This window comes from Ochotona curzoniae, unplaced genomic scaffold (assembly GCF_017591425.1).
Source record: "Ochotona curzoniae isolate NIBS_2020 unplaced genomic scaffold, NIBS_Ocur_1.0 contig_2688, whole genome shotgun sequence".
In the NCBI taxonomy this organism is placed as follows: domain Eukaryota; kingdom Metazoa; phylum Chordata; class Mammalia; order Lagomorpha; family Ochotonidae; genus Ochotona; species Ochotona curzoniae.
In genome coordinates, this window is record NW_024465553.1 from 16,702,993 (window position 1) to 16,718,641 (window position 15,649).

Consider the following 15,649-nt stretch of genomic DNA (forward strand, 5'->3'; position numbering starts at 1 on the left):
CCTGAATATGCAGGGAATGGTACCCAAGAAGACTCAAAAGAAAGTGAAACACAGCACAGCTGTCTCAATGGCCCCTCATGCTCCCTCAAAGCTGTTTGTTTAAAAAGGAGCCAGGGGCAGGTGCCACAGTGTAGCAGCTTAAATCTGGGGGGTCCCGGGTCCGGCAAGATAGCATAGTAGTTAAAGTCCTTGCCTTGCACACGCTGGAATCCCATACGGTCGCCGGTTTTAATCCCAGTGGCCCTGCTTCCCATTCAGCTCCCTGCTTGTGGCCTGGGACAGCAGTTGAGGATGGCCCAAAGCCTTGGAACCCTATACCCACATGGGAGACCCAGAAGAGCTCCTGGCTCCTGGCTTAGGATTGGCTCAGCTCCAGCTGTTGAGCTCACTTGGGGATTGAACTATCGGACGGAAGATCTTCCTCTCTGTCTCTCCTCCCCTCTGTATACCCACCTTTCCAATACAAATAAATAAATCTTAAAAAAAATCTGGGGCTCCCCATGCCCACATACCATAGCCAAGTGATAGAGCTAGTGCCAGCTACTCCACCTCCAATGCTGTTCCCTGTCAATGCATTCTGGGAGACAGTAGGTGATGGCTCAAGTACTTGAACCCCTGTAACCCATACGGGAGACCCAGATGGAGTTCCTGGATGCTGACTTTGGCCTGGTCCAGGCCTGGTTGTTGTAGGTACTTGCAGAGTGATGTGTACCAACTGATAGAGGACTGCTCTCCCTCCCTCTTTGCCACTCTGCCTTTCAAAAATATTAATGCACTAATCTTTAAAAGAGGAGGTGCTACCAGCTTTTAGAAGCTGTGCTAACCAAGTGAGAGAACCAAAGTAGAAATGCAGGATTTCAAAGATGAGTTGGGAGATTTTGCTCCACGGAAGGGCAGATTGAATCTCTCTGCCAAACAAGCATGAGACGGAAAAAGCATCTGAGTCAGGGGAAAGAAAGCCAATGCTATTCCAAACAGCCACAAATTAAAAACCGATTATGCAAGAGCTGCTAAAAAAAAATGTCAGCAAGCTGCCTTGTTGCATTTTAAATCACTAAATACCCAAGCGTGTGGGGCGGGCATTCAACATGGCGTGTTAAGACGTCTGTATCCTGCAGGAGGTCCATGCAGAATGGGAGTCCAATTCCAGCTTAGGCTCTTGACTCCAGCTTTCTACACATGTGCATTCTGCAGCAGTGACTCTGCCAATTGGATTCCTGCCACCCATGCGGGAGACCTGGATTGAGTTCTTGGATCCTGGCTCTGGCCTGGTCCAGTCCTGGCAGTGACTAGTGTTTGGGGAGTGAACCAACAGATGGAGTCTCTCCCTCTTGGTTTCTCTTCCTCACCATGCCTCTGCACCTCAAATAATTTAAAACAAACAAACAAACAGATATTCTTAGGCCAAAATTTCCTGGGCACATCAGCTGATCTGGGGCAAATTCTTCCACTCCAGGTTAACGTGGAGGAAGAACACGTTGGTTTCTTTCATGAACATCTGGAAAGAACATCTGCGGCTAAGAGGTTGCACTTACCAGACCACCGTGTGCCCCACAGAGCTCAACTCACATTTCACCCAAAGGGGACGTTATGGAGACGCTCTATAGGAGGGCCCTGGAGTGGCTGGGAGTCACACATGTGCAACCGATAACCACTGGCTCTGGAAATGACAGGGACACTGCCTCACTCAGCAGCTGGAACACGAAAACTGTGCCACAGGAAACTGTGCCAGCTGGTGAGGAGGGGTGGCTCCTGAACATCCTCAGCGTGAAGCCACCCAGTGTCCCCTGACAAGAGTCAGAATGACTTTAGGAAAAGGACAGACAGCTCAGAGTTTTGTTCCCTGACGCACCTGTCACCTCTGAGTCGCCCTGGCCTCTACCCTCACCTGGGTGCTAACTCCAGGGCTGAGGGCTGGGAGCTGGTATCTTTAGGAAGTTTCCCCAAGCCATGTTCATGATCAGGCAAGTTTAGGAACTGTGGGTTTGATTTTCATAATGTTCTCTTTCTGTCTGCCTGAAGTCACTAAAGGTCAGAAATAATAATAAGAAGAAGAAGAAGAAGCGTTTAGAGGTACAAATTGGGAGACAGAAAGCGAATAGCCAAGGGATACAGTAAACCAACACCCTTGAGGCACTGCACATAGTCTGGGAGAAGTACAAAGACATGTGTCTGCCCTTGGGATCTCAAACACAGGACATGAACCCGCAACCAGGCTGGTCTGAGTGGGGGCCACAGGGAGCAGTGGGGACTGAGGAGAATGAAGAAATTCATGCTGAGGCTGTGACACCTGCCACTCACCTCCAGTGCCTAGGAGGATGTAGGCCCATGAGCACTGAAATTCCATTAAAAAACAAAAACAAAAAACAGAAAGTCCACGTTTCTTGGCTTTTAAATATAGCAACCTACTCCCTTCAAGAAAAGAGGAAAAAGAAAGCCACCACCCTTGGAAGGACAGTTTGCAACCCATCTCCTAAAGGCCAGTCAGCCCAAGCATGCTGGAAAAGGCTGCAAAGTATAGCCCAGGGGTGAAGGGTCCCAGGCTGCAGCCTCTGTGCATGCTGCGCCGTCTCAGTGGCAGGTGCATTCCAGGTGCTGAGGCAGGATGGAGCTGCCAAGGCCCTCAGACACACAGGGGGAGGGCTAACACTTTCAGGCCACTGGGGACTGGCTGGTGAGGGGTAGGGAGGCCTACGAGTTGACCTGCCACTTTCCATGCCTTGGGCTGTTTAATTCTTTTTCCCTGCACAGACCACTCTGTCACTTTCTCATTGTGTGTAAAAGTGCTTACTGGGGATGCCTTTGCTGTAAAAGGTAGCCCCAAAGAGGGGAGGAACCATGCCCATTTGGTCCACAGCTCATCTCCAGGATTGTGCCTGGTACACAGTAGGTGCTTAACCAAGAGTGACTGAACAAAAGGTACGAGGCTGGCACCACAGCAGTAGTTGCTAACCAGATCACAACAGTAACAACAGCAGCACAAAGCACTTTGGAATCCACTAAACCTGCTGTTTCACTACATTCTCCCACTTTTCTTTTACTGCCCTGCCTTGTGCACTTGGACATGGCCCAGGAGACAGCTGATCTCTGCAAAACCAAGTTTTGAAACAGCCGCCACTGCCCCCTACCCGACACCCAGTGGTTGAGAAACCCATGAGGCTGCAGAATCGCAGGGCTCAGTGCTCAGCCAGGCTGTGTCGTGTCCAAACAATCACACGGAACCCTGCTAGGAAGCCTGGAAGGGCTGCAAGGGCATGAGAGGCCTAAGGTTAGAGCTGTGGCTCATTTCCCATTCGTTGACCTTGGGCCTCTCTCAGCCCTGCAGTGTCAGCACCTGCGTGACAACAGTAATGACTTCATAGAACTCCTGTGTAAGAAAAGCAGGGTGTAGCAAGCCAGGATCTGTGCCTCGACCCGTGCCTGGTGCTTGGCTCAGCATGAACAGGATATGGCCAGCGGCTGGCCATGCTGGCAACAGCAACACCACCATCCGGCCGCCCTCCCCGGCAGGGTGAACCAAGGGATTTGGCTTCCACCCCGACCTTGCATTCCTCCTCTCTACCCTGAAATAACCTGGTTCCCGGGAGTGAGTAAAGGAGCTCTTGCATGTTGGGCTCTGAGCAGCAGGCCTGCTCCAGATTCAGGGCGTAACAAACGTGGGCTACCACCTGATTAGCATTCAAGAGACCCTTGCCAGGCTCAGATGCTCATGGGAAAGTCCATATGCAAACACATGTGTAAAGCGCAGGCGCCTCCATTGCAGCTTCTCTCCCAATGTGCCTGGGGTGTCGGTGGTTCCAGGAAGGGGCCCCAGCCCGGGATCTCAGGCTCATGGATCTGACCTAGGAAGCACTGGAGGTCAGCTCCTGGTGCAGGCAGAGCTCCAGGCTCCATCTGCCCGCGCTTCCCCGCAGTGCTGCAGGCTGACAGCGAGTGAGAGGACATGCAAATACGCCCTAAAAACGGCGTGTTATTTTCACGGCCTGGATGGTGCCTGTTTGGGCGTGGGGAGGGGGTGCCTGTGAGGACAACGTGTCACTGTTAGGTATGGGGCACATGCCACCAATTGGGGGCTGGCTGTGAGATGTAAAAATACCCATTCCAAATAAAGACTTTTTCCAAAAAAAAAAAAAAAAGGAAGAAAGAAAGAAAAAAGCCAACTTTTCCAGTGCTTTTCATGGAGGGGTGACTCATTCAGCCCCCAGGCTAACCCCAGCTGGGCCAGTCCTTAGCCTTTTGGCTCTGCACCAACCCCTGGCCTGGTCGAACAGTTCAGTTACTGACCTTCCAGAAGCAGGTTAAGGAGTGGGCCCGGCCTCCAGAGGGCCAAGACAGGGTCTCCTTAAGGAAAGCAAACCATGAGCAAGATCAGAAAGGCTGACGGTCTGCACTTGACTCAGAAGCCCCTTTCCTGCTATAACTCCAGCCTTTGCAGCACCTGTAATGCACCTGATCCATGTGTCTTCAGGGCCAGGGCTAGCAGAGGGAGCGGCAGTGGAGGTGAATAAAGGCAGGTGCCAATAACAAAACCGGAGCCCATGGCATAAGCAAGAGTGAGAACAGGGCAACGCAGGGGCCTGAGCCCAGCTGCAGCAATAGCCGTATGCCTAGACCTTCCCTTAGCTTGAAACGCAAACCTCAAGTGAGATGTTGGTTCAAGTTCCTTTTAAAATACCATACGGGCCAAGGTAAACACACCCAAATTCCAATCCCGGCTCACCAAAGGACACCCTGCCACCCCTGGCCAAGCATAATGAACCCAACTGCCCCCATATCCCTCTCTGCAGCCTGTAGGTGAGCTCTCAGCCAGGCAGAGGGTCTACCCTGCCCCCATAAGCACCAGATGATCCTGTGAGACTTCCCCCACAGCCTCCTCTCCACCTGCCACTCTGGCTCCATCTACCCTCCTGGTGGCAGGGTCAGGACATTGATCAGTGGCCCTGTTGGCAGGAGGTGGGGGACAGGGAGCCTTATGGACTGGCCTTTGAGCAAAAAGTCAGTCCCAGGCAGGTGGCTGGGGGCGTGCACCACACCGATGCGATGCTCGACCCTATGGGGGACTTCTGTTTTCCCCACTCCCCTGGGAAAAGCTGCCCCACCCCCTGTCTTTTTTTTCTGTTGGCAAGTGAGGCTTGAGAGCTGCAGGTGTGAGGGACCTGAGGAAGGGGGGATCCATGCATGGGTCATCGGCAAACCCCACTGTAAACTGACAATACGGGGCAAGTGAGGCGTGTCCAGCTCAGGCAGCTGCTTCGGAGGCCATACCACCTTCCTTCCAAGGTCCCATGTTTAGCTCTAGACAGGGGCCCAGAGGTGCTGAGCCAATGAAATGACCAGGGGTAACAATGTTTGAACATAAACGCCACACCAGCATGCCCTGGTCCACTTTCCAATCAGGGACACTCATTTCTATCATCTTCCTGGCTGCCAGGATGCCACTCTTTACAGCCACCCTCATCATCTTCCTCTGTTAAAAAATCAGAGACAGTTAAGCCTCCTGCCCCAGCCCTACAAACTCAGTATGTCCTGGTGTCCAGGGGATGGGAGCGGGGTGTTGGTAAAAATGCAGATTCTCATTCCTCTGATCTGAGGCCCAGGATGCTGCCAGGGTGACATGCAGGTACCAATCCTCACACTACTTGTGAGCAGCAAGGCTGAGGTCCCAGAGGACGCATTCAGGGCCAGAGCCCGGGGCTCCACACCAGGCCTTCTCCCCTGGGGGATAATAGGCTCACTCACCTCACTCTTGACTGGTTGGGGCCTCTTGCCCAGCTTCACCTCCAGGAAGTGCAAGGGCGCGATCATGGCCCCGATGTTTCGGATGTCGGCGTATTTCAGCTCCTCCACCGTCAGGGCCGAGCTGGGGAGTCCGGTCAGGGGGCCAAGCCCTGGCAGAGAGCCTGCGGTCACCGAAGGGTCCGGAATCTGCCCAGGCATCATAGCAGGAGGAGAAGTGGCAGACCAGCCTGGAGAGGAGGGAAGTAAGAGAAAGCAGGAGCGGTCACCTGGCTGGGAAGGGGGCTCCACAGGATCTATCCCTTCTTTCACTAACATGCCCCTAAATTCTTTTACTTCCCAGTCGCTCTTCCTTCCTTGGTGTTCTTCCTGCCATGGAGGAAAAGTGTGATCAATGCAGTTCATACCAAGATCATCCCTGGCACTGCCAAGGGCATCTGGCTTTTAAAAAAAGAAAAGAAAAATAAGAAGCAACACTTAACCCAATCACCGGCAATATCTATGTATTCAGCCTCTGTTAGGCATCAGGCCCCATGGTAGCCCTCCCAGCAGCGCTAGGACACCAGGTTTGAGCTCCCCACCCACCCCTCTTAGCACAGGAGGAAGAAGACTTGTTCCTGAAGACCCATGATCACCCCTGGGGGAACTGAGACCTTTGGGAACACATTGCCTGGGAAGAGATGGAATCCTAACGACAGCATCTCAAATACCTTTGCACCTGTTCAAGAGGGAGCTATTTTTAATTTGGCAGGGTGCCTCCCCTCGAATCACACATCCCATTCTGTAGGCTTGTGAAGCCACCCTGAATACATGATGAAGCAAAGCCTAGGTTAGAGGCGTGTGTGTGTGTGCACACTCGCGCTATCTGCGAGACGAAGGAGACAGAATTAATTAGCATGAGCTTTCCTAGAGGAGCTTACAAAATTCCTCTAAGGTCTCTATACTCGACAAGCACACGTACTTCTGAGCTGTGCCCGACGCATGCGGTTTATAAGCAAAGGAAGATTCAGGCATGAAAAGAAGACATCAAGCAGACAGGTCATCACTGAAGCGATGTTTATTCTTTCTTTGACTGAGGGAAGTTCACAGGCAAGAAACTGCCACTTCAAGGTATGGAGGTCAGTGATGACAGCTTGTCCACCAAAAGCCCTGGGCTCATCCAAGGCTGTTGACCACCCACCTAACCAGGCAGCTGGCTGGCCACCTGCTGTGAACCAGCAGGCCCCGGGGAGGCCCAAAGTGTCTCAGCATCTGAGATGCATGTGAGTGCCAAGCTGCTCATGACACTGGTCCCGTGCAGGAAAGCATCTTTCTCACTTCGCACCTGTCTGCACATACATGCGAGCCTCCCCCGTCTCGGGAACCCTGACGAAGTCTCAGCCCAGTCCCCACCTTTACTGGTTCCTTTTCATGGAAATAGACATCCCCAAGGTTTTCAGCAAGGTCATGGGAAATTTGCACCATGCGTCAACCCATTTCTTCCATGCCTTCTTGTATGCAGTCACACAGGGGCCATCTTATCCAGATGCCTGGAACTCCTCCATCAGGTAGTTACTGTGTTCACTAGGCCACTGTCTCAGGCTCTCTGTCCCCACATAGGAATAGGTCTTGAGGGAGACACTCATAGCCCCCAGCCCCTATTCAGGCTGTCAGGTCTAGCATTCAAGGATAGGGCGTGTCAGAGAGCCCACTTTGTCCACAAGTGCAAGCCATCTTCTCCATCTCTATTTTATTTTTATTTTAAAAATTTATTTATTTAACTTGAAAGTCAGTATTACAGAGATTGTCCCTCCACTGATTCACTTCCCAAATGGCTACAATGGCCAAAGCTGGGTTGGTCTAAGTCAGGAGCTAAGAACTTCTTTTGGATTTCCCATATAGATGCAGGGCCCCAAGGACCTGGGCCAGCCTCTGCTCCTTTCCCAAGCCATAAGCAGGGAGCTGGACGGGAAGCAGAGCAGTCAGAACATGAACAGGCGCCCATATGGGATACTGGCACCACAGGCTGAGGATTAACTTGCTATGCCACCACTCCATCTCACTTTCAAAGGTGAAGTTCGACTCCCCTGCCAAGTTCCAAGGCATTTTTCTTAAACTGGCTTTCTGTGTTATGAAAGGAAAAGCACATGATCAGCCCTAAGACCTCCAACTTTCAACTTTGTTGAAAGACCTGCCATTTCGCCCTCCGCACGCCTGTGGCATCTGCCTATCATGCCATATGCCTTGGTATCTGATACCACTGAGTTGTTTCATCCATGCCTCATCCACCCAGTTGCCACATGTGGTCCCCTCAGCCTCTCCATGTCACCCCAAACTTTCTCCCCCTCTTTGGCATCCAGTGGCCCCAGGGCCAGCTTAGAAAAGGATCTGAGATTCATTCCTGTGCAGATGCTGTCTGAGAGCCTCAGGAGGCCCTGGCTGGATCTGAGCACAGGAAGAAACTCAAGCCCAGAGAGGTTTCATAACTTGCTAAAGGTCACACAGCCAGAAAGAACGAGGGCCAGGACTAGATTCCGGGGCCCCAGATTTGGGAACCGCAGCATTCTCAGGCTGCCCTTTTTGTTCTGTGTCTCCCACTGCAGACATGATCCTCTCCTGGACTTCTAGACACCAGTCTCGCAGACCTATAGCTTTCTCTGGCGCAAACGACTAGGCTTCTCAGAGCCCCAAGCTGAGGAAACTTCCAGATGTCCCCCTGGCAACCTATGACCTCTCCTATTTGGGAGCTCAATGTACTGTGGCTCCCATTCCCCAATACCCTGGGTCAATGAGGGATCACTTCTTCCTGGTCGTGGAAAGGGACATAGGCTGCTCCTCCCACCTACCCCCAGGAGCCCACTCCAGCATGCCATGCATGAACAGCATGCCTGCTTGGCCTTCCTCCTTGGGGAGAACGGGATAGTAGCCAGGACAGGGACCCATTCATGTGGGGGTAAAACTGAGCCTGGCTGGGCCAGGTGGCCACCGGGCAAGTAGGAGGGTGATTTCAGGTAGTACAGCCCAGGGTGGTGGATGTCACTAAGTAACTCCAGTGCTGAGCATCACTCTGGCATCAAAAGAGTAGTCAAGAAATATCTGTCTGAGAGCAGGTCTTTAGCCTAGCGGCTAGGACACCTGCTAGATGCCACACTCTTAACTGCAGCTTCCTGCTAACACACTCCCTGGGAGGTAGCAGGTGAGACCTGGATGGAGTTCCTGGCTCTTGGCTTCTGCCTCCCTGTTGGCCACTGCAGGCATTGGGGGAGTGAATCAGAGGGTGACAGCTCTTATCTGTCTGCCTCCAAACCAACAAATCATGTCTGAAAGATAAGTGCTTGCTGGTTATAAATAAATGAACGTGTGAACAGATAATACGAAACGCAGAATACAGCAAAATTCGGCACGAGGGAGGCAAACTCTGTCCGTAGACGCTGAGATGCTCCTCCTGAGGTCCCAACCACACGTGCAGGTGCTGTCTTCCCCCAGCAGAGCCTAGAGACCTGCTGTGCCCCAGAAGCTCCTGTTCACGTCTCTGCCTACGCCAAGGCCAGGAGATGGAAGCCAGGCCCCGCTGTGTTCTGGGAACAGGGGCTGGGCACGCAGCCTCTTTTTATTTTCATACAGATGGTATAAACGAGACACAAACACATGAGCCCAAAGCACATAAAGACCTCAGTTACTCCCACCCCAATCCTGAGAGCAGTATGGTGGGGGGGGGGTATGCCCCAAGGGAATTTTTGCCATTCTTAGTCCCCTAGGACCCCATGGCCAGGACAAGCTTCTCCCTGCAGGGAAAGGGGATACCAGGCTTTCCTGGGTAGACAAGGCAAGGGTGCCCCTCGCCGCTCAGAGGCAAGCCACAAAGTCCCTGGCACATGCTACTCCCCAGAAAACAATCACAGCAGTGGTTGACGCACACCTTTGGTGAGAAGTCATCCCAACCCTCTCTGCACACGGAGGCTCTACGGGACAAGGGCAGCTGCCTTTCCTACTGGGAGCCTCATTAGCTACAAAGAGCTGGCTACCCCATCTAAGGCTCGAAGAGAGGTTGGGTGAACTTGGGAAACAGAACCATTTTGTTGTGACTCAGGGATCTCTAACAAAGGGGGCTGGTGGAGCCAGGAGGAGCTCACACTTCAAGGAAAATACAGGAAGGAAGACAAGACATGAATTCATCTTGCAGCCCAGCCGTTTCCACACGGAAACGTAAGTGAACGGGCAAAGGAGAACTAACTACACACTAAGCACTGTAGGAAGAACCCAGCGGGCTTCCCCTGTGGGGCCCAGGAGGGCTGCAAGGCAAACAACCTCAGCCTGGACCCTGGCAGAGCAGCCACAGTGGGAGGCGAGAACGGATGGGCCTTATACCTCCAGAATGCAAAACAACTCCATCACTTGGGGTTACTTACCAGAAACAACAAGTGGGACTCGAGCCCAGGAAGAAAAGCCACAGGGGAAACGCTAGAGTGACAGGTCAGGAAGAAAGAGCTGGGAAGGTCACAGTCGCCCCCTAGCCTGCCGCTGAGCCCAAGATCATGGGTGATGGGATGTAGCTCCCTAAAAAGTCAGCTGGCAGAGACAGGGGCCACAGACAGGTCCTGGGGTGGGGGAGAACACTTGAAGTCCTGGAACCCACATCTTGCTTCTTGGACTTCCTTGGGGCACTCTATCATACAGCAGAAGAAAAGCCACAGGATGCAAGAGAGAGAGCACGGGCACTCATCGCCACCAAAGCGAACACAGGCAGAGGCAATTAGCAGTTGTCTCTTCCTTTTTCTGTTCTTGCTAACTGTTATGTCAAACAACCCTAAGAAATCTAAAATCCTTCCTTTACTGAGAATGTCCTTGTTTCAGGGTGTCCAATATTGGGCCAGTGTTGGGGTGTTGGGTGCAGAGGGCTAAGCCATTGCTTGTGGCACCAGTGTCCCATACGGGTGCCTGTTGCTCCATTTACGACCCTGTTCTGTGCTAATGGACCTGGCAAAGCAGTGAAAAAAGGACAAAGTGCTTGGGCTGCTGCACCAGGGGAGATCCGAATGGAATGCCAGTCTCCTGGCTCAGCCATGGCGACTTTGACCATTCAGGGTGTGAACCAGTGAATGGAAGATCTCTTGTTCATTTTAAAACACAGGGTCTGAACCATGAACTTCCTGTCCAGAAAAAGGAAGGTTTAAGAGACATACTACCCCCTAGGCAAAAGAGCTGGCCTGGGTGTCAGGAAGGAGGTACGGGTGGGTACAGACAGGCTAAGGCTCAAGGCAGGTGCTGGGACAAAGTGGAGGTGAGTGGGTCACGAAGGGAGAGAAAGAGGAAGTTCACAGGCAAGTCCCCAGAGCAACACTAGGTGGCTGGTACCAAGCCAGGAACTGAGCATACACATCAGCAGAAGGCCCCGGGAGCCAGATCTCAGGGACACATCCAAGAGGGAAGAGGCTGCACGGCAGGATGCCTAAGAGTGGCCAGCAACCTGCCACAAATCTTGCAAAACCCCCAGCCAAGCTCTTCTTGGCGCTGAGCGGCCACCTGGGACCACAGGTCAGCCAGCTTCCAAGGACAAAGCAGATCCAGGCGGCCAGGAGCAAAAGGACTGGCAATGTGGAGGACAGGCAGGGAAAGGCCCCTCCTGTAGCAGGGCCAGAGGGAGGGTGGACAGGTGGGAGGGCAGGGTGTGGGAGGGGAAGCTTTAGAACCACAGCGCCTGAATCCCATCCCTTGGTCCCCTCCTAGCCATGCTTCCCTGGGCTCTTCTCTAAGGTGAGCGCAGTGATGCTCGCCCTCCCTAAGGCGGCCAAGAGGACACCTCTGGCTCAGAATCAAAAGGGACTGGACCAGCACTTACACTTGGGGACTGCAGAGTCACACATCCCGGGAGCTCCAGGTCTTCCCGAGGTTCCTTCTGAATTGTTCTCTGCCACAGTGGTCTGCCCTCCCTGCAGCCATTTAAAAGTTCTCCCCAGAGATCTCTCCCACACCCCAGCTCTATAATCTCCCCATCCACCCGCAAGGAGCAGGGCTGCCATGCATCCTAGTAAATTCATTACAGAGTAGCAACCAGGGATGCTGGGCCCAGGGGGAGCAGCAAAGCTGCGGAAATGAGGCCGAGCAACCTGCCTTCTGCCTCAGCTTCTCCTGCGGTCTTCTCCACGCTGCAGGCTGCCAAACAGCTACCCAGATCACTGGCCACAAGGCCATGGCCACCAGGCGGCCCCTGGGAGTGAGGGGCAGCACCACTGGGTCCTTCATCCACACCAACCCTGTGCCACATGGAGGGCTCATCCCTGTGGCCTCCTAAGGCTTCAGCAAGAGGTATCTGGGATGGGGAGAAGCCACTACACACTGCCTGTTGCCTGCATAGCCAGCGAGGCCACAGAAGAATCTGGAATCTCTCCCCTAGGGGATGCATGCTCATCCCTGGACACCAGAAAAAGGCTTATCAGAAGGCTGCCTGTGAACACAGCTTTGTCCTCTGCTTAAACAGTCAGTGAAGTCCTCCCTGCCAGGGGAGACCCGGGCACCTGCCAAGCTTTCTCCCCTCTGCCATCTTCCCTAACTGTCTTCAGTCAGTGGCGCACAACCCAGACACAGACGCACTGTGTGATAAGCAATTTAGTCCTTTGCTACGAGTGCCATGGACCAGCTCACACTTCAGAAACCAGCACCGCAACCAAATGCTACAGACAGACCAAGAACGAAGGGGGAGCTGTGGGGGGATGGGGAAGATAAGTCGCCAAGGATGGTGGGCTCTGGTCAGGCCACCCTCAGCTGGCCCCCCATGTGCAGAAAGCTCGGCTGGAAATTCCAATCGTGGGTTGCAAAGGTATTTGTCTCAGTAGAGTTTCGAGAGGGCCAAACCACACGCATGCACATAAAAGTGCACGCGTGCACACACACACACACTCACACACACACACTCACACATGCACACGGGCGCAGACCTTGGCAGCCCCTCCGTTCCAGAGCTGGTAACACAAGCCACGGAACCCACTGCCAAGACAAGCAACAGAACGAGCCAGACCCAGTTTCATTGGCCACCCGAAGCTGCATATGGCCCGGGACGCAGCCAAAAGAGTGTTCTCACCCTCTGAAGGCATAGGAGACCCTCTGTTTCCAAACACACCTCCACAGAGCCTTAATGAAAGGAAAATGGAACACCCGTGTGTCTGCTGCTCTCCCCCTGCCTATGGAGGTATGTGCACCTATACCCAACACACACACACACACACACACACACACACACACACACACACACAATTTTTCTCTTCCACCCATTTCACTTTCAAACATAATTCACCCACATGGAAAAACAGCAAACTGCATCTTGGAGCAGAAAAAAAGAATGCAGCTGGCACTCAGCATCCTGCCTCTGACCACTCAAGCAGAGCTGCCGCTGAATGAATACAGGGCAGGCGAGCCCAGTGGATCCACCAGTTGCCCCCTTGCTTGGCAGTGAGGGGCTGGAAGTGGAGACACTCAAAAGAAAAAGCCAGTCCATTGCAACACCAGGGGCCACATGACCAGCGAGGCCCAGGGGCCTGCCAAGGCTTCTGCAGGTTGAAAAGGCTGCCCACGCAGACTGCGAACAGGTTGGGGAGTCGGGACAGAAGGTGTGTTCCCCCTGGGGAGGTGGGGAGGGTCGCAAAAGCTAAGTAGCAAGACCCCTTTCTCAGCCTTTCTTAGCAGTCCCCCGCACCACATCTGGGGGGCCTGGGCATGGGGCTGCAGCTAATCTGGGAGAAGAGCTAGAAGCCTCCACATCCACATCTCCCTGCAGCTTCCAGCTCTTCCAGAAGGTTCTGGAGCTGCCTAGAATAGATGAGGCTCTTGGAGTCCATCCTGCCAAACCCCAGCTAGGTTAAATCCCAGTGGGCAGGAGAAAAACGGATCTTGCTTCTCCCCCCCCTCGCCCCCTCAGTTCAGGTTTATATAAAAGTGTAACCACGCCCACACCCAATACCTGGTTCCACTCTCCCCTGGAAACCTGCAAAGGGAGATAAGCCATCTCCCGTGCCTGCAGCCAGCTTGGCTGCAGAGGCACAGCAAGGGGAGGTTTCTGGAGAACCCCACAGGGCAGGGAGACTGGAGAGAAGAGACAGGATTGGCTAACAGCGCGCCTTTGAAGGACTAGCAGGTACCCCGGCAGCCCGTGCCATGCTTCATGCTACTACCACTCAGTCAGGGAGAATCTGTCCCATGGACACACACACACACACACCGTGCAAGCACTGGGGACACAGACCCGAGGCCCTGCCCCCTGAACACAAGTGGTCAGGCTCAGGGAAGGGGAGGGGGAGGGGACACTGCCAGCAAGGCAATCCCACCACTAGAGCTGACCCACCAGCAATTGGGCCCCACGGTGGCCCTTCCACCACTCTCACTGCATCCCTGCCTGGCTTCCTCCAGGATCCTCTTCCCAATGCCCCAGGAAAAGCCTGGCTTTGTCACCCCTCAGGGTCCAGGGGTCCAGACAGAAGTCCGAGCTGTGCCCCCAGCCCTTGTTGAGAATTCTCTAAACTGGGCTAGACAGGGTGCAGCCTGGTCGCCGGGAAGGCATGCCTTCGCCTCCTTATGTAAGTGGACAGGCTCTCAGGGGACCCGGGCCACCCTGGGACCCTCCCCATTCCAGCCCCGCGGAGCACCTCCCCCCGCCCACCCGTCATCGGATCTCGACCTCCAGCCCTCCCCAACACCCTCCCCCGGGCCCTCCGGGAGCCTCTTCCTCCCTGCCATGGAAGGCAGCGGGGCGCGACAGGCCGGCAGGTCCCTGTCATCCTCCCCCCACCCCGCCCCTTAGCTCCTCCAGCTCCCAGGGCAGAGGCCGTTTTCTTTGCTCCCCACTCACCCCGCCTTCCCCACCGCCCGAGGAGAGCGCCTCCCCGCAATCGGACCGGGGAGGAGAGCGCGCGAGGAAGACGGAGAGGAGGCTCCCAGGCTGCCCAAGCAGCGGCGGAGCCTCCTGCCCCGGGGCTGGAACCAAGAGGGAAGCCGCCGGCTTCTGGGCGCCTCGCGGGAGGGGCCAAGCTGCAGCGTGCCCCCGCGCTACCCGTGGCCGGGAAGGCACGGGGGGTCCGGGGCGCCCCGAGCGGCTCCTAGACCGGATTCCAGGGCACAGCGCGCTCCTCCCGCGCGAGGGCGGCCGTCCCAGGTGCCGGCGGCCGAGGCGCTCCGCCCCGCCCCAGCCCGGCCCAGCCCGGCCCGGCCCAGCTGCGCGGCCCGTGCGCCTCGCGCGCACCCTCGCACCCACCGTGCAGAAGCCGCGGGCGCAAGCGGCGCCCCGGGGCCCGGGGCCCGGCTGCAGGCGCCGTGCCCACTCCGCGCCGCTGCCGCCCGCTGCCCAGGCCCGTCCCGGCCCGGGAGCCGCCGCGGCGCCAGCCCCGCCGCCGCTGCAGCGTCCGCCGCCGCCAGCGCCACCCGTCGTGGCCGCCGAGCGTCCCTCCCGCAGGCAGTGGCGGGCGGCGGGACGGGTTGCATCAGCCCCGACTATATAGCGGCCCCTGGGCGGCGGGGAGGGGTCGGGAATGCGGAACCGGCCGAGCTGCCAGCTCCAGACGTCAGAGGGGGACGGAGAGGAAAGGAAGGAGGGGACAGAAGAGGAGGAGGAGAAGGAGGGGGAGGTGTGGATCCGGCGATTCACACCCACTGACCTTCACCGCCCGGGCCGCCCTCCTCTCGCGGCTGCTCGCGCCCCTCTACCCGCAAGGGCGACCAGGACTCCGCGGCGCCGGCCCGAGCTCCATCGCGAGTCCCCGCGGCGCTCCCAGCCCTCGGCTCCGGGGCGCCCGAGGAGCGAGCAGGACGCGGCGAGCGGTTATGTAAGCGCATCCCCCGCGCCGCCTCGGGCGCCGCCTGCGAGGAAAGAGCGAGGAGAGGGCGGCTGGAGACCAAGTCCCGAGCACTGCGAGCATCGCCCGCCCGGCTGCCACAGCTTTTCCCGGGC

General features: G+C 55.6%; 1 protein-coding gene across 2 annotated transcripts in view; it reads right to left on the bottom strand.

Moving 5' to 3' along the window:
- Positions 1 to 15,012, bottom strand: part of JDP2 (Jun dimerization protein 2) — a 33,086-nt gene extending 18,074 nt beyond the window's left edge. Inside the window, exons 1-2 of one of the 2 annotated variants that reach the window (XM_040975265.1) lie at positions 14,957 to 15,012; positions 5,740 to 5,966 (exon numbers count right to left, since the gene is read on the bottom strand). In XM_040975265.1, the coding sequence (XP_040831199.1) occupies positions 5,740 to 5,940 (201 nt within the window). In that variant the 5' untranslated portion in view covers positions 5,941 to 5,966; positions 14,957 to 15,012. Of the gene's footprint in view, positions 1 to 5,739; positions 5,967 to 14,554; positions 14,779 to 14,956 lie in introns of those variants that run through there. The other variant, XM_040975266.1, reaches the window with a different exon arrangement.
- Between the last annotated feature and the right edge of the window lie 637 nt (positions 15,013 to 15,649).